This window comes from Gavia stellata, chromosome 6 (assembly GCF_030936135.1).
Source record: "Gavia stellata isolate bGavSte3 chromosome 6, bGavSte3.hap2, whole genome shotgun sequence".
Lineage (NCBI taxonomy): Eukaryota > Metazoa > Chordata > Aves > Gaviiformes > Gaviidae > Gavia > Gavia stellata.
Genome location: NC_082599.1, coordinates 12,333,366 through 12,360,050, shown reverse-complemented (window position 1 = coordinate 12,360,050; position 26,685 = coordinate 12,333,366). Strand labels below are relative to the sequence as shown.

The 26,685-nt window shown below is 37.1% G+C and overlaps 1 protein-coding gene across 1 annotated transcript in view; it reads right to left on the bottom strand.

Annotated features, from left to right (window-relative positions):
* Nucleotides 1-17,488, bottom strand: part of WDR37 (WD repeat domain 37) — a 39,809-nt gene extending 22,321 nt beyond the window's left edge. The window contains exons 1-7 of the mRNA XM_059818417.1: nt 17,325-17,488; nt 13,188-13,284; nt 10,608-10,703; nt 10,375-10,439; nt 5,009-5,144; nt 3,544-3,615; nt 1,378-1,422 (exon numbers count right to left, since the gene is read on the bottom strand). Coding sequence (XP_059674400.1) covers nt 1,378-1,422; nt 3,544-3,615; nt 5,009-5,144; nt 10,375-10,439; nt 10,608-10,703; nt 13,188-13,284; nt 17,325-17,462 — 649 coding nt within the window. The 5' untranslated portion in view covers nt 17,463-17,488. The remainder of the gene's footprint in view (nt 1-1,377; nt 1,423-3,543; nt 3,616-5,008; nt 5,145-10,374; nt 10,440-10,607; nt 10,704-13,187; nt 13,285-17,324) is intronic.
* Between the last annotated feature and the right edge of the window lie 9,197 nt (nt 17,489-26,685).

Sequence of the window (26,685 nt, the reverse complement as noted above, 5' to 3'; positions counted from 1 at the left end):
TCATAAGACATGCCTTCCAGCCCTTTCATCAGCTTTGTTGCCCTCCTCTGGACATGTTCAAGGACCTTCACATCCTTCTTAAATTGTGGGGCCCAGAACTGCACACAGTACTCAAGGTGAGGCCACACTAACGCTGAATACAGTGGAATAATCACCTCTTTTGACCAGCTGGTTATACTGTGTTTGATGTACACCAGGATGCGGTTTGCCCTCTTGGCTGCCAGGACACACTGCTGACTCACATTGAGCCTGCTGTTGACCAGCACCCCCAGATCCCTTTCTGCAGGGCTGCTCTCCAGCCACTCCTCTCCCAGTTTATACTTGTGCCCAGCATTACTTGGACCTAGTTGCAGAATCCGGCATTTGCACTTGTTAAATTTCATCCCATTAATCATTGCTCAGTGCTCCAATCTATCTAGATCCCTCTGCAAGGCCTCCTGCTCCTCAAGAGAGTCAACAGCACCTCCCAGTTTGGTATCATCAGCAAACCTGCTAATGGTGCATTCAACTCCTGCATCCAGATGGTTGATAAATATATTGAACAGGACTGGCCCTACAACTGAACCCTGAGGAACACCGCTGGTGATCAGTCACCAGCCAGGTGTAGCCCCATTCACTACTTTGAGCTCTGCCCTTCAGCCAGTTCTTCACCCAGCACACCGTGAACCCGCTCGTCCCACAGCTGGACTACTTGTCCAGAAGGATGCTGTGAGGGACAGTATCAAAAGCCTTACTAATGTCCAGAAAAACCTTCCCTTCATCCACTAGCCAGGGGACGTTATCATAGAAGGATATCAGATTAGTTAAAGAGGACTCTCTCCTTGTGAACCCATGATGACTGTGCCTGATGATTGCATTATTCTTTAAATGCCTTTCAATAGTACTCAGTATAATCTTCTCCATAATTTTTCCAAGAACAGAGGTTAGACTGACAGGTTGTTTTTTTCCCTGTGTCTCCCCCCTCACACCCTTCTTGTAGACTGGAATAACAGTGGCTAGTTTCCAGACAGCAGGGACCTCCCCAGACTCCCAAGACCTTGGGTAGATGATCGAGAAGGGTCCTGCCATAACATCCGCCAGCTCCTTCAGAAATCTGGGATGAATCCCAACAGGCCCCAGGGACTTGTGAACATTCAGCTCATGTCTGACTCCAAGTGTCTGTTTTGGAGCACGCAAGCACAAATTACAATGATATGACAAGCACAGATGGAATGATCTAGCTCTGATTTGTTATGCCTTAAAATATAATTCCATCAATCAACAAGGATACTGACAAAGCAGTAGGATGAGGGGCTACAACCAAAAAAATGCTAGTGAATGACACTTATTTTTCTGTCATGACTAACATGCTCAGCATATGAAAAAAATTTTACATACCTGTAAGAGCCACTTGCTCAGTTGGATGAAATTTTATGGAATTTACTGTGTAAAACAAAGCAAAAAAAAATTATTTCACAGTGATTTATCATTAAAAGCATTGAAAAAAAATCACAAAGTCTTCAGTTTTAAGTAATTTTTTGCAGTATAGCAATCTCTTAGGTGAGATAAAGCACAATGGTATTCTATTTGAGTACATAAACCTATGTAGCATCAAGGAAATCAGCTATAGTCGATTATACAACAATACATATTTTCTAGAAAGTTATTTCCTCAATCTAGTACAAGTGTTTCATGTCATAGAGGATAAACAAACCACATTCAAATAACCGTGTGTAAGCTGACAGGAGATAATGCTCTGGACTTCCATAAAGACAATTTAAGTATTCATAACTATTTCTAACATAATGAAAACTTACTATATACGACCATCAACTTTATCATTATTGCTTAAGATTGCAAGAACAAATGCCTAAAAACCTAACGCAAATAAAACAAATTAGATTTCAGTCCTGCAACCATATGTAATCAAAACATTATTTTTTTAAAACAGTCCTGCAAGTATTCTATCATCCCACAAAGCTCTTCTTCATTTTTTATTTCAGTGCATAAGATTCAATTACTTTTCATTACTAAGCACTTTCATTTGCAAAATCCCTAAGCTTCTCTTCAACAGTTCTTCATGAAAGAACTTAGAAATAATTTCCATCCATTGTACAAGTGAAATAGAGGCTTATGTTGTCAGGAGAGTGTGGTGTAAGGAGTCTAAAAAGATACTTCTTAAATTGTTCACACTGAACTAACTCAACAGTGCACCAACTGCTGGCACCCAATACCTTTGCTCCATTTCAAATCAACAAGTAAATAGAAAAAAAACAAGTAAACAGAAGTTTTACTACATCAAAAATACATGATTTATATATAATTTATATAATTTTTATAAATCATAGTGTATATAAATTTTATAATTTTTTTCCCTAGTTTACACACAACTGTTTAAATACAGGCTAGAGCTTTTACTCTTTTCATGGTTATCCAAATAGCAAGTTAAGAAAAAAAAAAACCACTTATCGGCATAAAAATGCAAGTGATTGGAGTTTTTAAACGTGACTTTCTGGAGGCTAAAGGTACCCTCTCCACGCAGCAAGCAACATGAGATATCTGAACAAATTGAAATGTTACCTGTTTTTTCTATGCATCTATCTATTAGTATCTTTGTGCTGTAGGAGCTAGAAGTCATATAGCAGGGGAAAAAAAAGTAGAACTCATGGTTGAAGCAGCTGACCACTCTCTGGAGAACTTAACTCTATTTGTATCTTTGCTGCAAAGTTCATGTGATGTGCTAGCCGAGTTACTTAACCAAACATAACAGGTCAATAACTGTGTTTCTCATTTTCTGCGTGCATGACTCTACACTCCAGGGTATGATCACTAAAAGTGCTCAACTTCCAACAGCAAGTTAAAGCTATGGAAAACCTCTCCACCTTTGGTCTATAAAACCCTATTTTGTAACCTATTATGAGATAGAAGAGGGCTAATCATGTGCTTGTCAAATTGGACACCAAAAATTAACATTAAAACCACTTACTGCACTACACCTCTCTGCCCAAGGAGGGGTTTAAAAACACTGTTTCTGAAATATTCATACGGGTATAGAGGAAGACAAATGCCTATATTGAATTAACTGTCTTCAAAACAAGATTTTAATACTATGCAATAAATTATATATGGGATCATGTATTAAACAAAGAAGTGCAACTAGATGGTCACCCAGCATCTGTATCTTGTATCCCAAATATAACACAGATCCTGCAAAACAGCTCATTTCTGATTATATAAACTCCTCTTGTTTTGCATATGCATGAGACCTCAATGAGTTCCGACATTGAACTTCTCAGTGTCATAACTGTGCCTGTAAATTTCTTTATATGGACTTGTTTATTCATTTAGCATTTACAGAACTGTCATAATATGCCTCTCTAAGAAAGAATCACAGTACAAAACATTCTCTTTATGAAGATTAATAGAACTTCACAACTGACTTGTTAATGGTGTTAGCAAACCTGCAAGTGAAACCACAATAAACATTTCCGTAGTTGTCCAAAATACATTTCTCCCTCCCAAACACACTCTGTTTCCAGTTTTCACAACATGCCCTTATCTTACCTGATCCAACATGCCCTACATACTTGACAAGGCACTTCCCTGTTTCTATGCTCCACAGCAAAGCAGTGTGATCTACAAAGATTAAAAAATAGCTGTAAATATTGTTACAAATGTATGGCTTTCACTTTTAACCAATTCAACAAGCAAGTTATCTTCCAATGTAGAGAAGACCAACTCCTCTTGATTAGTACCTTATATATAAAATATAAAAGCTTCCTATCATTGTAACTTAATACACATCTCTCAAAGAAAGCGAAGGTGCTGTCCCAATCAGATTAATTTTCAGTACGTATTGAAAGGCAAATTCTACTTTTGGTATTTTTTCTGCCTTGGTTATATACTTATTTATAAAGCTCCAACTGTGTATTTTAAGACTCAGAAAGAACACAGAAAGCACTCAGTGGTGAAAAAGGCAGTCACTACAAACAAGAGTTCTATGCACAAACTATTTACTTCCTGCATAGAAGTCCCAACTGCATATAGGTTACTGCAGAGCCTTACGAAAACTTACTTTAAAAGGAAATCACTCCCAATGCCACTCCTTTACCCTGCCACACCCCAAAATAAATAATTAATGTAAGTATTTGTAAGTAGGGAGAACCTTAAAGCTGAATTGGAGAATGGCTGTTTCCAACTTAAATCAGGACAAAGACAAGTCATCCCACACAAAGACAAAATGTGCCCCTCAGTGGACACAAAAATGGTAGCAGTTCAAGTTTATGAGGCAGAGGTTTCTGGTCTGTACTATTTATGTCCAGTAAGTGTCTTCAGATTCTGTTCGAGTTTCAAAAGACTGTCACTTCAAACTGACCAATTCTAACTGGTTATGGTTTATTTCCCTAATAATCTTCTAAATCCACACAAGCCTCTAGATTGATTTTTGGATCACAGGAGATTTAGTGACTTATTCGTTAGTACCTGGTCCCCCTCTTAAGTAGAAAGGAAGGAATCTAGTAAGTTACACAAGATCTGAAAATTAAGATTTTTAGTTGCCCCTAGATCCTTAGGCAAAAAGCCAGATGAATGTAAGAACGCAAGAATATGCAAACTATGACTAAGTCTACGGCTTCTATAAAACAAAGGCTAAACAATACTACAGTAGAAAGTCTGCAGGGATCTCTGTATACAAAAGTATAGTATTCTGTGCGACAGACCTCTCCAAGCAAGCAGTTCCCCAACCCACCCATTTACACCATCCGACAGGCAAGAAATGACCCTAAGAGCGTGACCTGCATGGAAGTTAAATGGCACATACTTCAGAAACACCAGCATGGACGCCTGAACCTTCTAAAGGTTAAAAGCATTTCAAAAAACTCCAATTTAAGAATTTTTCAGCTACTGAACATCTTTAAATTGACTTCTTCAGTGTAGAGCTAAGTATTCAAGTACGCTTTTGATCTACATTTGCTATAGCTTAGGGACTAAACCAGAATTTTCTAAAGATTCAAGCAACACAAAACTTTACCAGCAGATGCAGTTCCCAACACCACTGGCTGAGTTTTCGCGACACTGACATCCCAAATACCATCCCTGTGGCCAACATATTCCTTTACCAGTTGACAGATTGCCCTTGATGTTGTAGTTTTAAAACTGGATACAATCTGAAATAGCAGAGACACCAACATATTTTTTTTTCCACATTGACCCAAGATTAAGTAATTATCTCACAAATACAAATAGATACTAACTTTTTCATAACGAGTCTTCAGTGTTCTAATAGTTCACTACTGTCAAAAATTTGACATTTGTTAGTAGGAAAGCAAACATACCTCTTTTTTTTTCTTTTTTAGTAAAACCCCGCTTTTTACAGAATGCAAGATAAACGATTCTGTACTATAGTAACGCATTCTCATTGGAGTAACAATTTGCACAAATGCAGTGCGCACTTCCCATTCAGTTTGGGTAAAGGATTATTATTTAAAAACAAAAAACCTTGAAACTTTCCTTGCCTATACCCAAACAAGTACATCTGATAACTTAAAGATGGTCCATGCTATCCAGTGTAAAGTCTTTTAAAAAACACACTTATTACACAATTTTAGTAAAATCCAGAAACATTCCCATTTAAAACACTCACTGCTGTTTTTCTTCAAACTGCACAAAGCTAATCAAGTCAAACATTAACCTGAGAGCACATACCAGTTTATTTGTGTAATAAAGTGGGGTTTTTTTAAAAAGATATGTCAAACTCATCTAAACATTTAATAAGCACATTCCCTCAAATTCAATGCTATTAGGGAAAAACAGAGAAGACTCATTAAATCCAAATTAGTATGTGCATAAGTAATACCAAATGAAAGGAAAAAAAAGTCTAGCAAAAATGGTTAAAATTACAAGGCACTATAGGAAGGCTGAAAACACTCAGTATCTACAGAAAGGAACTGAATTGGAGAAAGTCTACATTTTCAGATAAAGGGGAGTGCAATATTTAAAAAAAAAAAAGTTAGTCTTGCTGGAACACTTCCAGAGACAACTGAAATCAAGAGTGGTGAAAGATGCCTTCAAAGAGCAAAACCACTGTTAAAAATACCTTATTTTTACCACACAAGTCTTCAAGATCATAACTGTTTTCTGAGAAAGACTATATGAAAAGCATTGCTAAAACTGAAACATAAAGAAGACTTCAATTTATTAGTGTTTTCCTCTGCCTGCAATTATGGGCAGGTATCTATCTGACCGGTTAAGTCAAAACCTTTAAATGATTCAACACAAATCACATTAAGACTTATCTACAGCTTAGTAAAAGTTAGGAAAATTAATTAAGTCTACATTTTAGATACAATAAACTAAGGTTAAAATCCCATTAGTTTTTGGTAGCAAAAAAGGTGGTCTTAAGTATGTCATTAAAGCAAATTACTTCCACAAAGGTTTTTAAAAGTTAAAGAACATCTGCAAGAGCATTCCAAATCCTGAGTATGTCAACTTTCCAATGATGAAATGAAATGCCCTGTTTGAATTCCAAATTAACAGCTAATATGCATTTCAGTTTCACAGCAGAAGAAGGAACAATCATTAAGAATGCATTGAAAAGAAAATGGGTTAATGGTAAAGATTATTAGTTCAACAACACTGTAGAGTTTTATAGGCCTTGAACACAATCTTACAGATGCAATTTTCACATTGAATATAGTCCTTAAACTAAATGGAGTCACATATGAGAAGTGGAACAGCAGAATTAAATAAACAGTTAAGGACTAATATAGCGCTTAGCTCAAATTCCAAACGTGAAGTTTTTCAACTCTCAGCCCCACACTCGAACTATGCTTGCATTCTGTCTTTCTAATGTTGAGTCAAATTCTCATGCAAAAGTTTGCTAGGAGAAACTATCTCCTACTCATCAACAAGCACAGATTTTCCAAAACTACTGGACAGTGGTTTCATTGATCATTTAACAGCAAGGCTATAAAACTCCTTTTGGAGTATTAGCAGTCTTGAATGAACACATGGAAGATAAGAGTTCAAGAACACTATCTAACACTAGATACACAGATACAGATACTTATTTAACGCACGCTTTTTCTACACATTTTTTTTTCTTCGTCTTTCTTTTTTGCTGTCCTTCACTTCACATACCAGTAACTGGATAAACTAGATAGTGCCTGGATTACTTCTTAGTTCCTTAACCATACATAAACAATTTTCCAAGAAAGGAAAATAAATACTTAAAAAACATGCAACTTGCTAACAAGAGGCCTCTGCACTGTAGAAAGTTGTTAAAATAACTTCAGCAGATCTCAGATTATCACATACAAATGCAAACAAGTGGGCAATAATATCTTGAGTGTGTTTCAGCTTTGTCTGTCCTCTTTCTTAAAACCATGTATTTTCACGTACCTTCTTCTATACAGAGATTTGTTAATAAGGAAACAATTATTTACCACATAAACAATTGAAAACTCAATACAAACTGAAACAATTGCATGGCAGACCAATTGAAATACTCTGTAAAAATGTCTCTTAAGCAGACAGGACATATTAGAACTAAGAATCAAAACTTGGTCAACACAGGACCAGCCCAGCAACATTACACCATCACTAATGAACGGAATTTCCTGTGCAGTAACATTAAGCAGTGAGGTCAAAAACTACATCTTCCAAAAAGTTTTATTCCCTTCAACTGCTGGGTGAAGAAATACCTTCCTTTAAGAGTCCTTTTCCTGATCCAAAAGAATCAGAGATCCTGGAAGTTAGTTTATGATGGAGCAAGTTATATCATTTCAGTTTATTTTAGGATTCTGCATAAACTGTTAATGTTTTCCTGATGTCTTAACAACTGTCATAGCCAGGGATTGTTAACATCAGCAATAACATCTTGTTAACATCAAAACATGAATTCCACATAGTGATTCCTGCATCTCCAAACAACTGCAGTCAAATTACAGGATCTTGTCCATTAACACATACAAAAAATTATTTTTAGAGTACCAAGCACTAAATCTACTCTATCTTTTCAGGGTTTGGGCACTGGTGAATAACCACTGCTGCTAAAAGTATCCTTTTCTGATATGAGCTTTGCCAACTTAATATTCAGACTCCTAACTCAGCTAAGGGATTAAAAGTATCCATGTATGGGAATTTCCTATGAAGGACTCAAATTAAGCATGTTTACCTCAGCATTTTCCCCAAGAAAATGAAGATTGCCTTTACATTGGTAAAACATGTTAAGACTAAAGCAAGTCAAGGGTCAGCTTTCTTACTAGAACAAGCAAATATTGAAAACTCTTTTCAGAACAAACCTAAACTCTTTATAGGTTGGCAATCAGAAAAATGTAATTGTGTGCAATTACACAAAACAACTGGTTTGTAAAACTTAAGTCTCTTCTAATTACCCACAGGGAAAAAAGAAAAAATTTAATTAAAAAAAAAAATAGTTTTCTGACAAGTTTTAAATTAGACATACAATAACAGTATAAAGGACGGGCTGAAAAGAAAAGTTGCAATCCAGTACCCCACTGAGTTTGGAACACAACCTATTTTTGGTGAACAGCATTGTTCATTCAATGCTCATAAATATAGACATAAGTATCTCAAAGCCGTTGAAGTCTTAAAACTCTTAAAATTTCATTTTCTCAGATAGTGTATTAGGGAACTTTTAACTGCATCCAGTCAGGATACAGACAGAAAGATCATAGTTTGTTAGAAACTTAGTTACAGTGTTTCCTGACTTTTGGCTATAGCCTCTTTGTGGGTCAAGAGACAAAAGGTTGCAGCTTTGACTCTTCTGTGTAGGAAGGAAGAAGCGGTCAAAATAAAGCTGCTCCCATGAACTGCAGAAAGGTTTCAAAGAACACACCGGAGAGAGATGCTCTCAACTTTATCATTCCTCTCAGCTCTCCTCTCTACCCCCCAGTAAACTCTGATTCAAAGTTGTGGAAAGAAATATCAGCACATTCGAACATCTCTTGGTTATCAATTGATATAACAGATATGTACGAAGTCTATAATAAGGTATTAAATTCTTCATGTTCCACCACTCATGACTACTTTGCTGTGCATGTTTATCAGAATACCGGGAAGCAAAGCAGTTACCCAGGAGTCTCCACCCCATACTTCCCAGCTTCCATGCTGAAGCTGCGAGGTCTGCCTGCCTTGCCCGGGAAAGAATACGAGCGCTACATTGCAAGCAAGTAAAAGACGGCAAGCATTTAACACCAGCCTTAAAAAAAAAAAACAAAACAAACAAACAAACAAAAAAAACCACACAAAAAAACCCACACACCACAAAAAACCCCACCCACAATCCAAATCAACAAAAACCCCAAAGCTACACTAGAGAAAGTAGTAATTCATAACTACATAATAGGTGTACTAATACTATATTGTCGCTATTAATATCATGTTGTCCCTATTTAAGTGGCCTCATTAAAGAATACATAAGTCATTAACTCTTAAGAAAAAGGAAAAGGCACTTCCATGCATTAGATTGGCAAGAATAAAAAAGAAAGTCTGAGAAACAATAAAACAAAAAGGACACCAAATAAAACACAGTAACTTAGAACTATTTCACCACACTACTCTTACTCTCAAGCTTTCAGACTACTTAATAGATGGTATTTCCAAGACACTTAGAGTCATTCCATAACCACACATTAGCCTGCAATACAGGTCAGCACAGAGCTCCTTATGTAGCTCGTTCACGTACCAGATCCCGCTGTGGTTTCCTCATATTTCATTTACCTTTAATAATGTATCACAAAATGACCCTCAGTTAGGGCAAAAAGAGCAGCAAGTAAACTCTCTATGAAAACTGAAAAAAGGGGAGAGAAAGAGGAAAACAAAAATACCAGACAGATGCAGATGTGCAAAATGAAAAACATCAGAAAGGGTAACTGTGCGAAGAAACCAGACAAAAGAAGATCACTAGCTAATAATTTGCAAAGCTTGCAACGTAAAGGAAACAAACCATTCTAGTCTCATAGATGAAAAATAAAACTGATTTTAAAAACCCACAAAAAAACTATCATAGTACACATATAGATGCCTACTTAAATCCTTATTTCAACTGCAATTCCCAAACCTTTATTCAGAAATCCACTAAGTTCTCTATTTCCCTCATGAAATTGAACTTTTTTTAGTTCTCCTTACAAGAGTAATTCCACATACACACATGTGCACACACTCTCTCCCCTCCAACATTCATTCTTTAAAAAAGGTGAGCAATTATTGTAAAGTTGTCATATAATGTAACTGATGAATCCAAGATAAAGATACTGTTCCTCATGAGGCAGGTTTACTTAAAGAATAGCACTACTTAGCTTAAACCACAATTTGCAACTTAAAGACAGCTATGTTAGTACACATTGATGAGTAGAGGTTTAATTTATCTCATACCTTGCTAGTAGATGCCTTGTAAGTTGTCTTTAATTTCTGAGAAAGCTGACTGGTACTATGACTGGCTGTTGAGACAAATAAATTCAAAGGAAGATATTTCAAATACAGCATTAGCTTATTGGTATAAGTAACTGGTATTAATTCCCTTCAACAAGATTCTAAGTTTTGGCCAGCAAAGTACACAAAAAGTAAATTGAAAAATACTAGTTTAGGATTCTTTGTGGTTCTCTTACCTTTTGTTTTCAGTTGTCCTTTGCTCAGTTCAGCTCCGTCAATTGTCTGTCCTTCAGCTGCTAAACGCTCATTCAGTGTATCGATCTCTCTACGTACTAACAATATTAAAAATTCACATTAATACAAAAAAATGGAGTATCATTAACAACATAATTAAAATACTATTTAAGAACTATTATGGTCAGTAAGTAATCTATTTTATGCTAAGGACAGGAAAAGAGATCAATAAAAGCAGGTCTCACCAAGACATAAACCAAGACTCATGCTGAATTTTCCAGAGATCAGCCTTGACCCAGATTCCGAGGAAAGTATTAGTGGCTTCTAATTACTGTTACTTTTACTAATAAATGTGGCTAAGGATTAACAAAACAGCTTCTGTGAAATACATGCCACACCTGTATTGAATTAAACCCAACAGAAGACAGAAAACTTATAGCATCATAAAGATTAGTATGCCATTTCTTGACAAAGATTTTATTAATCATGAAATAGTATTCTCCCCTGAATGCCTGTCTACTGTTAGATTTTCAGTAAAAAAGACAGTGCAGCAAATGTATATTTTTATACTTAGAAATACATTAGAAATGTAAAATTACATACACATTTTTACATTCAAGTGTTTTAAAAACACTAAATTGGATCAAAACATTTTCATTGCACATCAGACAAAGCATGCATTTGTAACAAGCATATGGTTTTCTGACAATTATTTATAACTTTCACCAGTGCCATTTCAACACAAGACAGAGTGATGGCATAGCTAAAACAAATCAGGTACTCATAAATGATTTCCAGTGGCTGGGCTGGTTTAAAGTTGCTCAACTTCATTTTATAAAGAACATTTTCAGTGACTTTCTCAAAGTTTTTTCTCAAAATCTGGGCTGATACTCTTCAAGTGTTCTCCTCAGGCGAAATCTTATTGAGAGGCTTTAACCAAGCAGTTTTTCACTGTTCTTGAGAGTAAGTCTGGGTCTGTCTTTCCACAAATTCTTAGGACTTCTTTAAAAAAAGTCATTCACTCCCAGGTTTTGAAATGTGGGAGAACATGACCCATGAGGAGTATGATTCTTGCCATTTCTGAGAAATTCACTCAAGTCTCAGTTCTAAGCACTAGAAAAGTCAGTTTACACTCCCATACCACATCCAAGTGCTTGAAATGAGTAAAGCAAGATTCTCTTTCCTGTGTTCCCAGTCACATAAACCTAAACTTTTATAAAACACAGACAATATGAAAGAGAAGTAAACAAAGAAACAGACTTGTAGTAACAGATGACTGAAACAAACAAGCCAGGCAGATACAAGAATCACCTGAAAGGATTACCACTGAAGCCTGGAAGGGATAGGAAAAGGAAGAAACTAGAAATAAGCTGTAGTAAGGGAAAGCAAGTGTATGAAAAGCCAGGAAGAAGCTGAGATTCTTTACATACATTAACCACACCACTAATGTAGGAAATAGACAAAGAACAAAAAAGTAACAGACTGAGCATCAGAAAAGAAAAATTTAGAAATTCTCAGGGGGGTGAAAAGAGATCACAAAGGCCAGGAGTAAACTAGAACTGTGAAGTGAAGAAAGATGAAGAAGAAACAGAAATTGAATGGAAAGAAACTAAACATACTCTGGAGGGTACAGACAAATTCACCACTTCATTTTCTGACAAACATTTTTGAAGTTTGGGGCGGAGGGGGGAAACCCCTACTTTTCTTGGTACTTTCTAACACTACCAGCCAACTTCTCAAAAGGCCAAGAACTTAGTTGTGCAAATTGTCCCTAAAAAATGTGTAGAGTTGATGATAGACGTTAGCCAACACAGTCTCAGGTTTTAAGAGAATAAAAAGCCAGCACATTTTCAAAAGTTTGACTTGGAGCCAAACCAGACAGATTCCACAATTCAGAAGCCAAGCCATGCAACACAGCTTCCAAAAATCTAGCAAGGAAAATTGAGCAGAGGCTTTACTGTGTGACAGCCTGTGTTACTTACTGTGGATCCTCTTACATCACCTTGGATCACTTACATTACCATGCAACTCCATTGTCATTAAACAAATAACATTTTTTGTAGATAGACCTGGAATTTTTATCTGAGCGCTCGACTTGAAAATTCATGAACAGCTGCAGGTGCTGGTTATGCAATGTACTAAGAGTATGATCCAAACCCAACACATTTTACACTTTTTCAAGTAAGACACTTTTCAAATTTTAGTTACTAATATTACATCATTAAAATTAAGCCTGTAAATATACAACAAAGCCACAAGCTTCAATGGCTGAATGGAGTTACTGCCAGATTAGCATGGTATATACCAGAGCCTACAATGACAAGAAGACAGCCACTTCACTTTCTTTGCCTAAGAGTCAAGGAGGGTAACACACATCAGTTCTCACTACTTGTGTCAAAGAGCTAAGAAAGCGTTTTTTCTGAAAAGGCACAAACCCCATCTTTGGCTACAAGTTCAAAACAATTCTTAAACTCCTCACAGAAAAGCTATGGTAATTACATAACAGTATCCAAGGTGTCTCAATTAGCACTACTATATCCTAAATCCAAACAATTCATAAGTTGCTGGAAAAAAATACTCACATTCCAAATTTTCAATATACAGGTTTTCAAACTCCCGCTCTATTTGTCCAAAAAGTTCAAGGAGTGTATTCCGGACAGAAGATGGTAGTTTAGAATCCTAGAAGGCAAAATATTGGGGTTTGTATTTTTCTTTACATATATTTGGTGTAGTTACCCTTCAATCTTAAACTGATTTTAACAGTTCTCTCTATCTCCCAGCAAGGAGGGAAATTAAAACTACTACTAGTGTAGAACACAAAACAAAAACTCTGTGCATCATGAAATTATTTATTTACCATACTCCTTCTCTTTCAAGGGACAGAATTCAAATCACCTGTGGGGATTTTTTTTGTTTTTACTAGAGATAAATTATAAAACCAAGATACATGTACAACTCATTAAAGAAAAAAGGTGGAAAAAAAGCTGGAATATCATGTCAAGGTACTTCCGGTTCAAGAAGAAAGAAAAGAATCACAGAATCATGAAGGTTGGAAAAGACCTGTAAGATCATCAAGTCCAACCATCAACCCAACACCACCACGCCCACCAAACCATGTCCCGCAACCAATATCTTTGGTTGACAAAGTAATTCAGAAGCTGACTATGCATTAGGTTAGGAAGCATCACAAAGCACCTTATTACCAAAGCTTGACACAAACTAACCTTTTAAACATATTTTTAACATCTACCTACTTTTGTCACCAACCACAACTAAGCGTGAAGGAAACTGCAATTTCTAATCCTTCCCTCCCCAGATATTATTCAAGCATCTCTTCTTCACAGAAAGTATCTTGAAACAAATTCACAAACGAAGGCTGATTTTTTTCTTCAGTATAATCAACATAGCAATTCCGAAGCACAAAAGCAAGTATGTAATAAAACCGCTAACACAGGATTTACATGATCTGAGCTCAATACACAGCTTGACCACAAGTTTCTTTTGGAAAGTTATTTAAATTTTATTCATCTGCCTATAAAACAAAGATCAGCACCATACTTTCCCCTGAACAAACACACACAATATCCAAAACAAGTAAGTACTGATCTCTGTTGGGAATCAAGGTTCTCACTGTATCAATGATTCTGTTATCAAACACTGTTGAGCAGACAGTGAGTAAAGCAGAAAACAACTGACTGCAGTACATTGAGAACCTAATACTAACAAATATCTTAAATTTTAAAGCACAGCATGCTACTGAAAAACGGCAAATTAGACAGGAGAAAATAAGGTCATTAGTGTAATAACTATAATCAACTAATCCACTAAACATATGGATCAAAGGATGAACCATCCTTGCTCACAACATAAATAAATTCTACTAAACCTGTTCTATTTTTCAGCTGCTGGTGGACCACAATATGTAAGTTGGCTTACTGCACTTACTATTTAACTAGGTAGTCAGCTATAAACTTTTTTTAAAAGAAGTTTCCACTTAACTGAGCCTTACCCTAACAATGAAAAAGTTCAACTACTCCTTTGTAGCATATTTAACCCGTCATCTCAGAATTCAGTAAGACAACATCTTTTTACTGGACAAACCCATAAATAATGCAGCTGTATTCAAAAACTGAGAAATACCTATGCAAGGAAACAAGTTACTGAATTTCAAAGTGAAATTAGTATGGTATCATGTATACCATGTTATTAATATATCAGTGTTCATCTATCAAATATACAGGGAATGTGCCTATCAGCAACATCTACTTTTTTAAAAAAAAGCAAAAGTATGTGATTTCAAAACCTTGAAAAAACTTTGCTATGAGCAAAAAAAGAAAATTGAGTCTGCCACAGCACAAACCACTATTTCAGGTCTAGAAGTACAGAAGCATTACTAGAATGGGAGTACAAATGTTAGCACAGGACACCACCCAAATGCGAGTGAACTTCATTATTCAATGCAAGTTTAAGTATGACTATAGCTTGTTTTATTCGTAAGTGTTCCAGCAAACCCAAATCAAAAGAAATTGGTTCAACTCCTATAAACTGACTGAATTAGGAAGAAGCATGTGCATGCTAGCCATCAGAGGGCAGCATGCACCTTCCACCAAGTCAGCATCTAAACAAGCAGAATTTAATCTCACTCACATTTTGGTTCACAGTCAAGATGACTGTCTTCAGAAACAATTAGAAAAGCTTATCATGATCCCGATTTTATAAGTTATTTCTGGACATCAATTTTAAACGGAAGAGCAAGAGAAACTACTAATAGCCATGACATTGAGCACATCTGCTTTGTGCATAATTCAGTTTTACAGCAGTTTCACAGTTACTTTAAGCTGTGGCACCGTGCTGAAACAGGCACTGTGCTGAAAGAAGCGGTACTATGCTCCTTATGCCCCCCAGGATACTCCTTTCTGCATCTTCATCTGCCTCTCCCTTGAGACAGGACTTTTGTTCATGCATTCACAGTCAACCAGAAGGTGAAACAGATCCCAATTAAAAACAACTTGAAAGAAAATTGATTAAACAAGAATGCCATACAAATGAAACACTATTAAGAGAAACACTGAACTTAGAAGAATTATTTCCAACTCAACTACTCAGTAATTCCATACTGCAAGGTTGTGAAAGAAACCAAGTTACCCTGCAACTTTCGGAACAGAAAAGGAGATGTAGGAAAGGTTTCCAATCCACTTCTCAGAGCCTGAAAGCATAAGCAAATCTAAACGTGTCCTAAAGTAACCAGCACAGTAAAACGCATCTACTTCCTTTCTCTCTTTAAAGTTAGCATTATTTAAATTAGCTGATTAAAATACCATGTAATGATGTTATCTGTTTATCTGCAAAAGTACTTCTCTAGCTCTCATGCGGTTTACACCTCCACTGTGAAGGGGCATTAGTACTCTCTACTCATTAGAATCTGCCACTGGCTCTTCAAGGTTAAAGGTCAAGAAAGTTAAGATGATACATAAAACATTTAAAACATTTACATATTACAGCAGAATACACTTACAGAGTTTGATTAGAAATACTAAAACAGCTTAAAATTTTTGCTACTACACAGAAGTGACAGCATGCCTTGACCTCTCATGTGCCCTTGAGTCCTTTCTTGAAGTAAGGCTGTAATAGTCCAAATGTACGAACAGTTTTCTATCCAAGTACTTACATTCTCCAACTTCTAGATGACTAGAAGCAACGATTTCAGCTCTGTTAGTTCCCAGAAAACTAACGCTGTAATTTACTGAATAATAGAATTAATTAAAAAAAAAAAAGTCACAACACTGAGAAAACACAAGGTTTTCCCTTCAGAGTAACTGCAGAGTCCAGAAAGCGACGTTTCTCGTAGCCAGACACTGTAGTATTTCAAACCACCTCTCTGATAAAAAAAATTAGATTTTGCATTATCTTTGCCAGGCCCACATTAACATTGCGTAGTCAATTTGACAAGAAATAGTTTTCAAACTCATATTTGCTTATCTTTGGCAGCACTACTTCAAACACTTCCTATAGGAACCTTACCTACAGCTAATCTCAATATTTTTAGGTGACACATTCCAAGTGGCTCCAGATTGCATCCACTACACAAACTGACATGATTAAGAAAATTACAGAAGTTTGTAGTTGTTCTTTCCCTTAAGTTTAATACATAGAAGATCACGCCTTCATTTGAGCCAAACAAACAAACAAAAAAAAACACCCAAAACCAACCAAACAAAAATTTAAGTTAGCTCATGCCTCTGTCAAGCAGGCAATATTTGTTTACTTTATGGAAAGGAATGCAGAACAGCATTCCCACTGATACCTTCCCTATCAGAGTCATAATAACAAACGTTATTGTTTATTCATATTCCTGGGTTACTACTACTCCAAATTCAAACTTATGAACTCAAGAATCAGTCTTCAACTTTAAGGGGGTGGGGGGAGGTACAGCAAAATAAATAGGCTGTTTCTTTGTATTTCTTCATTGTTTTATCATTCCGTAAGAATACACAAAAGCCGATAAAAAGCTCCACAGGTCTGACTACAACCTGAAACACTGTCAACATCCACATCAACAGTCTCCAAAGACTGTCAGAGCTTACAAGCAAGCAAGTCTGCTGTTCCCGCAGCTTTACTGGACATATTTTATTACTTAAGTTTATTTAATTTCTTTGCATAGAAAACACTCCTCATTAAAAAGTTACGGAAGTTACCGAAGCAGCAGTGTATTATCTTACCTGCCCTTCCAACATGTCTCTCTGCAGTCCTGCCCGTTCTTGCTCGGAACTGTTGGTTCTTCGGATTGAAAGACTGTGCGATTTACGTTTCTGCTTTGCTTGGCGAGCAGATGCACAACTTCCACTTTCTATTGGCATTACTTCAAAAAAACAGCTTCACAGAGGCTCCTATGATAAACTAAGGACAAGCATTACACATTACAAATTGCTCTGCCAAACTAATCAGAGTTTAGATTTTTTTCTCAAAATAGAAATATTTAGTTCTACTAAATTTCAGAATTGTCTGGGGTGTCATTAAAAAGAAGGGATCCCTATTACTTACAGCTATTCTTCCAACAACATTAAGTTCAAAAACACATATGCATACACGTAAATAAAGTGGAATCACTTTTGCATTACTTATTCATTAGCTAACAAACCTCCACAAAAGGAAAACAAATTCCACTGCCTTGCTCATTTTGGAGAACAGTAGCAGAGACAGCCCCAAAATGCTTCCAGGAAACAACTATTATGCATACTATATATTTCACCGAAATGCATGCAAAATTAAAACCCAGCTGGAAAATGAAAGCAAACAGACATGATAATTTAGGGACACTGTCAGGTTAAAAATGTATTATGCAACATTAAGTGTTAGCATACAAAATTTAACAGATATGCTTGTTTACACATAAGTAGAAATTAATTTTAGTGACAGAAAACTACTTTCCACCGTTTTTGACAGCTCATGATTTCACTTTCTTGGATAGTAAAAGTGCCCATGAACTTCTGAGAAGAGTGAAAGTGCACCTGACTTACCAGGTGGTTGTTGTTGTTAATTTTTATCAGCTTGTTAAAGCCAAATATGCATTTTAATATCCTTAAAAACATCTGACAGTATCACCAATTAATATTACCATGCATGATCTACTGTTTTCCCCTGTTTAAGAAAAATCAAATTATGTTTGATTTCTTGCATAAACATGGAGAATATGTTCTTTACTGTCAAAATCTTATTTTTTACAAACATTTAATTACTGGAATTTTTTTTTTTAAATTAAACCTGATATTCAACAGAAATTATTTTTAGTTTCATGGGGTACCAGTTGTTAAACATTTCAAATGTTTTAAGATTGAGAACAAAATAAAAATTCATTCTCCAGCATAAATGATTTCTGAAACAACAATTACAACTTAAAATAGCTGCAACAGTCTGCAGAGAAATAGGACAGCAGAGTTGGCAAAGCTAACAAGGCAACTGAGCTTCCTTTTAAATAAGTTGATCAGAGAAAATTTCAACCAAACCCAGGGCCGCTTCCAATTTAAGATCCACCAACACACTAGATCTCAAGCTAGGAATGAGCACCATCGCTATTAACAAGACTAGGCATTAACCAGTTTGGTGGTTCTGACATGGTATTTTCAGGTTTTTAACATATCATAAAGCCAAGGAAAAGCATAGCTTACTAAAAACACAGTATGCGCCATGAATAAAAACGACTTTAAATTTGCTTTGGTTTTTATACCACAAAACGAAAATATAGAAAGATATTTAAATTTATATCAAAATGAGACTAGATTTAGTTAAGGTTTTGATGCCCATCCATCCTCAAATTTTCTTATTAAAAGCTTGGTATTTTAATTAGCTTTTGGAACACGTGAGTTCCAGTAACCTGACACCAATTCCATAGTGAATCTAAAATAAAATTCAGGTTGCACCTGTATCTTGTACTGCACTGAAATTTTTTTCATTTCCTCTGGACTCTGCCCAGTTCTCCCCTGCACCTAATCCCATCAGAGCTTTTTATGTGTGATTAATCAGTAGTAACTAATTAGCTATGTTCACAAATTAAAGAAGAAAAGAGAAAGAACTACCATTGGGCAGTTTATTATTTGACTAGATTTCTTTTTTCACTGTGGCTAGATTCCTCTGCCATAGACAGACAGGACTGAAATTATAAAAAGCCCATCCCATAAACAAGTTATTGCCAATTTTCTGGGCTTCACTAAGTATCTTCCTGTTCCTGGACATATGGTCAACAATTAGGAACAGGTTTTCAGTGCTCATCACATTTCTCTTTCTTTTCAAAATATGATCAGATCCCGAACACATGTATTTCCTCCTCTCTTCCACCCTCCTTCCTATCTTCCTTGGGAACCACTCTTTCAATTGCTTTCAGTTTACTTGTTTCTGCACTCTTCAGATTATTTTTAAGGCCCAAAGCATCAAACTCTGCGTGCACGCACACAGATGCGTTAAACAGTTTTGTATCTATGCATACACAGTTACATATAATCACATAAATCAGTTAACACTGTTTCACTTAAGATCTGTGGAAAAAAAAATAATCTAGTATCTAATTCCTGCCGGATATACCTCCTGAGCTGTAGTTAGAGATGTTAATACAGTTTATGCCTTACCAGGCATTGTTTTAACTACGTTAACTTCCGTTTGCCCTCTGCTGCCAAGCTACTTCATTTTAGAGGACATTAACAAGAAATACCTTTTTCTGGATTGCTTCATAGATTCATAGAATGGTTTGGGTTGGAAGGGACCTTTAAAGGTCATCTAGTCCAACGCCCCTGCAATGAGCAGGGACATCTTCAACTAGGATCAGGTTGCTCAGAGCCCCATCCAACCTGACCTTGAATGTTACCAGGGATGGGGCATCTACCACCACTCTGGACAACCTGTGCCAGTGATTCACCACCCTCAATGTAAAAAATTCTTCCTTCTATCTAATCTAAATCTACCCTCTTTCAGTTTAAAACCATTACCCTTCATCCTGTCACTACAGCCCCTGGTAGAAAGTCTCACTCCATCATTCTTATAAGCCCCCTTTAAGTATTGAAAGGCCACAATAAGGTCTCCCCAGAGACTCCTCTTTTTCAGGATAAACCACCCCAACTCTCTCAGCCTTTCTTCATAGGAAAGGTGTTCCAGCCCTCTGATCATTTTTGTGGCCCTCCTCTGGACCCGCTCCAACAGGTCCATGTCTTTCTTGTGTCATTGGCTACGACTGGATACAACTGGCTTTCTGGGCTGCAAGTGCACATCGCTTCCTCATATCCGATTTTTCATCTCCCAGTATCCCCAAGTCCTTCTCCGCAGGGCTGCTCTCAAACCACTCATCCTCCAGTCTTTATTGATATTGGGGGTTGTCCCAACCCAAGGTTCAGGACCTTGCACTTGGCCTTCATGAGGTTCGCATGGGCCCACTCCTCAAGCCTGTCAAGGTCGTTCTGGATGGTATCCCTTCCCTCAAGCGAATCAACTGCACCACTCAGTATCAGTACATACAGATCTGGCAGCTATACATTCTAGCATGTAGAATTTAAAGGGACACAGTCAAATGCATAAGGTTACATTTTTACATAGTGAAATTCTCACATTAACTACACAAAAGTTTCTACTTTCACAGCTCATAAGCAAACAGAAAAGATTAGGTACGAAACACTTCTGTTACTGTATCTATTTGGTAGCAGCACTTCACCTGCAGCCAGTGTCATTGACAGTAACTGCACTCTCCTCATGCATCAGCATGACCACATCACTCATGCACTCTTCTGGAGAGAGCAAGCATGCACGCTCTTCCCCAGGCTCTGCAAGAGGGTGCACACAGCCATAGCAAAGCTGCAACCAAAGAGGCAACAAGCAGGCATGTGCACACAGAGGATAGGAAGGAGAAGCCGAAGGGGTTAGCTTCACTGCATTTAATATTATTCTGAACTCCACCAAATAGCCTTACAAACTTTCAGTAATAATTAAGGAGTTTTTAGAACCAGGATGGAAATTCAGTTTAAAAATGTGACAGTGTCCCTTTAAATATTAACTTCACTTTGACAATTTCAGAATTATTTTGATGCTAATTCCAACAGTAAGAAGCTATAGGTTTTTCAAGAGTAGATTTCACAAAACAGATCCTTGGCAATATGATGCTAAAAAAATAAATAAATAAGGTGCTCATTTCTAGCAGTTACCTGATTCCCCTTATTATGTAAGGTTTTCAAACAATGAAAATTACCTGTCCAGAATATCAGTGTCATGTTACATATCCTATGAAAACCATATTAAATATTGATTAGTGAAACAGTCAGTAGTATACAAACCAGTCAAAGTCTTTCACATTTTTGAAACTTTGTAGTTAGAACACACCAGGTGACAGGAAAGGGGGGGTGAGGGAAAACATCAACAAAAGTCGAGGCAAAGCACCAAATCCCAGTCAAACAAAGTAATAAAAAAAGGCTTCAAAACAACCCATTATGTATCGTTAGTCAGATGTAGTTAATCATAACTTTTGAGTGTTACAAATGGGTTCTGAAAAGATAAATTCACTAAATTCACTTTCCTTCTACTTAGTAATTCTACAAGTAGGATGAAAAATCACCAAGAAGTATGTGACTCCTGTTTTCTGAACCAAATGAAGCTTAATTCACAAAAATCTGAAAATTAGCAATCAATAGTAAAAAAAGCTGAACAAAAGTACTTTCCGAGAAAAAAAGAAAAAAAAACAGGAAAGGGGGAAGATTGTTGTATTACTAAACTATATTCAATAAGGGGGGTGGTTCACAAGTACTGTATTATTAAAAAGTGAGTTTATGAGACATATTGAGCTTTCTGCTCAATCGTTCTGGAAAATGCTACGTTTGCATAGTGTTCTTCACAGAATGATCTGTCAAGGCCTCAAGAGAATGGTACCAAATGAATTTCTGACAAAGTCAATCAGCGGAATAGGGGAGAAAAACGTGTCCTAGAAAACATCTAGACCATAGGTGATTACTACTTTCTGAACGCAAAGATACTTCAGTATTTCAGTTATGCTGTTTAATTAAACTCACAGCATATTTTACAGTGTGTTAAATTAAAGTTCTGCCACCTACCTTTCTGTAACAGATGTTACCATGTATTCAGTCACAGGAAATACTTCATCAGAGTAACAGAAAAGACCAGATGTGTAACCAATTACTGTTTTATTCAGCTACAATAGAGAAATGGCACCAAAAGTGCAGACACTGGTCTTACTAGACTTAAACATTCACTGCAGCAATCAACTAATTCTGCTTGCCTACTCCTTCTACTCTTGAACATGGAACAAGCTGACTGCTGAAAGGAAAGAATTCCTGGGGTATGCATGCAGCTGAAGCCAGGGAGAAAATCTGTTTTAAGAAGTGTCAGAGCACAGACAGAATGTCTACAGTATTGCGTTTCCTTTTTTGTTCATTCAAGACAACACACAAGTCTGGAAAGCAAAAGCATCAGGAAGTTTCAGCAACATCTCTTACCCAAGATCTCCCTGCTCCATTTTGTTTAGAGTTTAGTAACAGTAATACTTACTATTTAAAGGAGTGTTTCAAAAAAAAAAAAAGGAAACAGAAACAATTTTACTGTATTTGCATGTGCCCTTAAATCTCTTAGTCTCAGGTCTCTTTTTCAAACATGGTTTAGAAGAAAATTTCAGTCTGTACTACATAAGAAACAAAGGCTTTTTACAATAGTAATTATTGTCCTGTGCAACATTAAAACCTTAAGATACAAAGATGCCAATTAATATGGATTTTTTTATCACAAAGCGAGGAGGGAAAGGGGAAAGAAAGGAGAATGATTACAGTTATTAAGTTCTTAATTGCATGTAACTTGGTTTGACAGCATTACTCATGAGTTAAGGGAATTTAAGTATCAAAGTACGCCACTACATTCTTTATTACTATGTAAAGAAATCAACCTTAAAGGAGTAAAACTTCCATTTTGAGTTCTTCAGTGAACAATTTGTTTCAAGGATGCTGTACATGCAAGTGTCATTAATCTAACACAAGCTCCAAGAATAGAGCACACCTGAGAAAGATCAGGCTAAACAGACTTTGTTGTAAGACTAGTTGGTTTTCTAAAGAATAATATTTAGGAAACAAAACCATTCCAGTTCATCACAGATGATGCTAGAACCACTGATAAGTGTGCTCAAACTTTATGAAATCCACTCCAGCATTACAACATTCATATTTTTTTTTCTTAATTTAGTGCAGCATACTTTCAAACAAAATTGGATGTTCCTCGAAATGTAAAAGGAGAATGCACCCACCACTGAAAAGGTGACAACCTCCCTTCAACAGAAAGCATAGTGAAGAAGCTGCATCAATGAATTTTAAGTCTGTTACACAGCTGGAAATCAGCGATAAAAACTTTAACACATTATTAACTATCTACTCTGAGCAAACTTCTAACACCAACATCCAAGCATAAGCCAGCCCAGTTTTGCTGCTGGCAAGCTTTGATCTTGCTAATTCAACTATGTCAGCAAATGCTGCAATCACACCAAAATGCAGTGCAGACCTAGCCTGCCAACATCTACTAAAGCAAGAAATTATACTCTCAACCATAGAGACTTAACTAAAATTAAATAACAATAATTATCAAACTTGGATGATTTTTTTTTTAATTTAGAATATAGAAGAAACCTGCCTGGGTCCACTAACCATCATCAGACCACGACCTGTTAAGTGAAATTGCTGATATCCTGAAAGCATACAACTTTACTTTGTGATCTGTGCCACCTATGCGTGCTGAGTGTGCTCACTACTTCAACTAGTTTAAATGGTACAGGGTACAACATAATCTTACATTTAACACCAGTTAGTTACCTACAAGTGTATATCGTACCTTGTTTTATTAATAGGTATTGATTAGCTGACTTTATTGAAGAGTTCAACAGACAGCAATCAGGTCCTGCTAAATTACTTAGTGCTGGTTAAATCCTAAAATATGTTTGAAGGCTACTCTGTTTCCTTAGCTGTTTCACAGACATTTTAGCTCCCATTCCTATAGTAGCAAATCCCTAATAGCCTAGACATAGTCTACATGCATGCACAGGTATGCAAATACAAGACCTGAGGGTGAGGAATCCTAAGGAAGTTCAAGACCAAAGGCGGTTTAACCAGGTATTTGTTTAAGGAAGCACTGCACCACATTCAGAGGCCAGAATCTTATTGTGTTAGTCTCTAAACAAACAATATTTAGGTACTTATTACCGATGTACTGGATAAATTGCTATTATGCTTTTATGCAAGCAGACTGACCTCTAATATCATTGCTCTTCATTTGAGAATATATTACTTGCTAATAAATCAGAATCTTTTACTGCTTAAGACATCAGTAAAAACAAGTAACTTTGACACTAATTATAATACATTTAGCAAGCTTTTCTGAAGCACCAATAAATGAACTTTGTACAGCACATTCTTGAAGCATTTCCTCATACGGCCAAACACAGAGAACTACCAAATCTACCAACAGTACGTGTAACAGCACTGCAAGTACCCAGTCCTACCATCTTGAACCGCTAAGACAGTCTCAAAATAGTCAGTAGGTATTACTCGAGGATGAGAATATAACAAATCACTCTGGCTTGTAAGGAGACCATCCCAATTCCTGTCCCTTCCTCAGTGGACAGGCGTAGAGTACTAACAAACTCTCCCAACAGAGGTTTGAAGCAGTGACCTCCGGAACGAGCCCCTCACAAGACCAGCTACTAGTCTTAGCTCCAAGAGTTAAAAATTCTATGACATAAAACGATGGCAGTATTACCTCAAACGTATAAAACGCAATACCACTTAACTTCTCCTTACTTGACACATACTAGTTCTGGCTTGCAATTTCTGGATTCTGTAGAAGTAAGCTCTTCTAAGACACTATCACCACACTCACAATATTTATCCTGTGACTGTACCAACACTCTCAAGCATTTGAGTCCATACAAGAGACTGCATCCTTTAAATAAATCATAAACTTAAAAGAAGGATGGTGGAAGGACATTAGAGAGACAGTCTCATCTCAGAGTTACCTTTAGATTTAACATGATAAACCTAGTTTAGGGACAAATGTACACATGAACAACTGGCATTAAAAAAAAAAAAAAAAAACCAAAACATTACAGCGGCCTCTGCCTTAAATTCAAATGTTTGGTGCAGGCACCTTTTCTTAAAATAATTGCCCAAGTCCACAACACACAAAGCTGCATTTGAAGTTATTACAGCAAGACACATTAGGGCTGACACACGCACACACAAGATCTTATCTAATGTAAACCACTCATTAGAAAACATACTTGAGGATTCTTGAGGTTACTAGCTCACTTTCAAAAATATCACATAAGAAATGCCAACAGCAGGCTTGCTTGGAAAACAGTTTCAGAAATTTGCTTAAGGAGAATGATACTGCTGTGATGTTGCAAAATGGGTGCCTGAACAATAGACATTTGTATAATTTCAAGGTGTACTCAATGACACCCCATCACTTCAAAGAAGCTGTTCCACCAGTTCGTCATGTAAATTTTCCATTAATTACTGTTATAGAAAGGATACTTTAAAACGCTATAACAAAACAAACTTTGACAAGCTGGAAGATTCAAGAGGGATAAAAATGCACGTAGAAGTTTCTCTTTTCTCGCAAACACCAAGATGTCCTTGAACAACGGTTCAAGGCCTAACTTGAAAAAGTTTTCCTTGTCTTTGCATGAGCACAATCTTTTCATTTCATTTCCTTCTACAACTGGAACCTAATATCTACTAACCTCCGAATACATTAAGCATATTAATTCTTCCCTCAAATTTGTTTTCACCGTTTTTAGCTCAGGAAAAGAGAGAAATACTGCAAATGGCTCTTTACAGACATGACTTGGAACCATCCAAGATGGGTAAAAGTGATCCTCCTGCTGCCAAAGGCCAGATCTACCCCATCCCACCACGAACAGCACTTCCCTTCCTCAAGCAGTTGTGCCCCGCTTCAGGGAAATTGGGAGTTTCATTTTTACTCCATTTGTACATATGTCAGAGGATCTGAACTCAATCTGTAAACTAAAGTACTACATGCGGCTTGTCCTTAGGCTATGCAGTAGCACATAAGCAAAGTTAGCGAGCAGAGTCTCCTCACAGGCACCCTCGGTTTCACTGCAGACCTGGAACCATCCCTACACCCTCGGGCTGGAAGTGTTAAAAAAAAAAAATCTTTAAAAAAAAACCAAAACACACAGGAGAAGAGAAAGAAGGGCTTATTTTCGGTTATTTCGCTTTTTAAGAAAGAATGCGCAAGTCATTTCACGCGGAAATAAACCGGAACAGGACGGGCTGGGAGGGGGTGCGGAGGCAGGAGCCCCGCTTTACGCCACGGGCCTGGCGAGGCGGCAGCACCGCGCAAGTAGCGCCCGCTGCCCGCGCCGCCGCGCTTCCCTCGAGACCCCCGCCCCGCGCCCCGGCCCTTCCCTTCCCCTCCCTTCCCCGCGGCTCCCCGGCGCCGAGCCGGGCGGCGCCCGCAGCCCCTCGGGGGAGCCGCTGCCGGCGGGGGGTCTCGCCGGGCGGGAAGATGGCGGAGGGTGTGCGCCCCGCTGAGGGG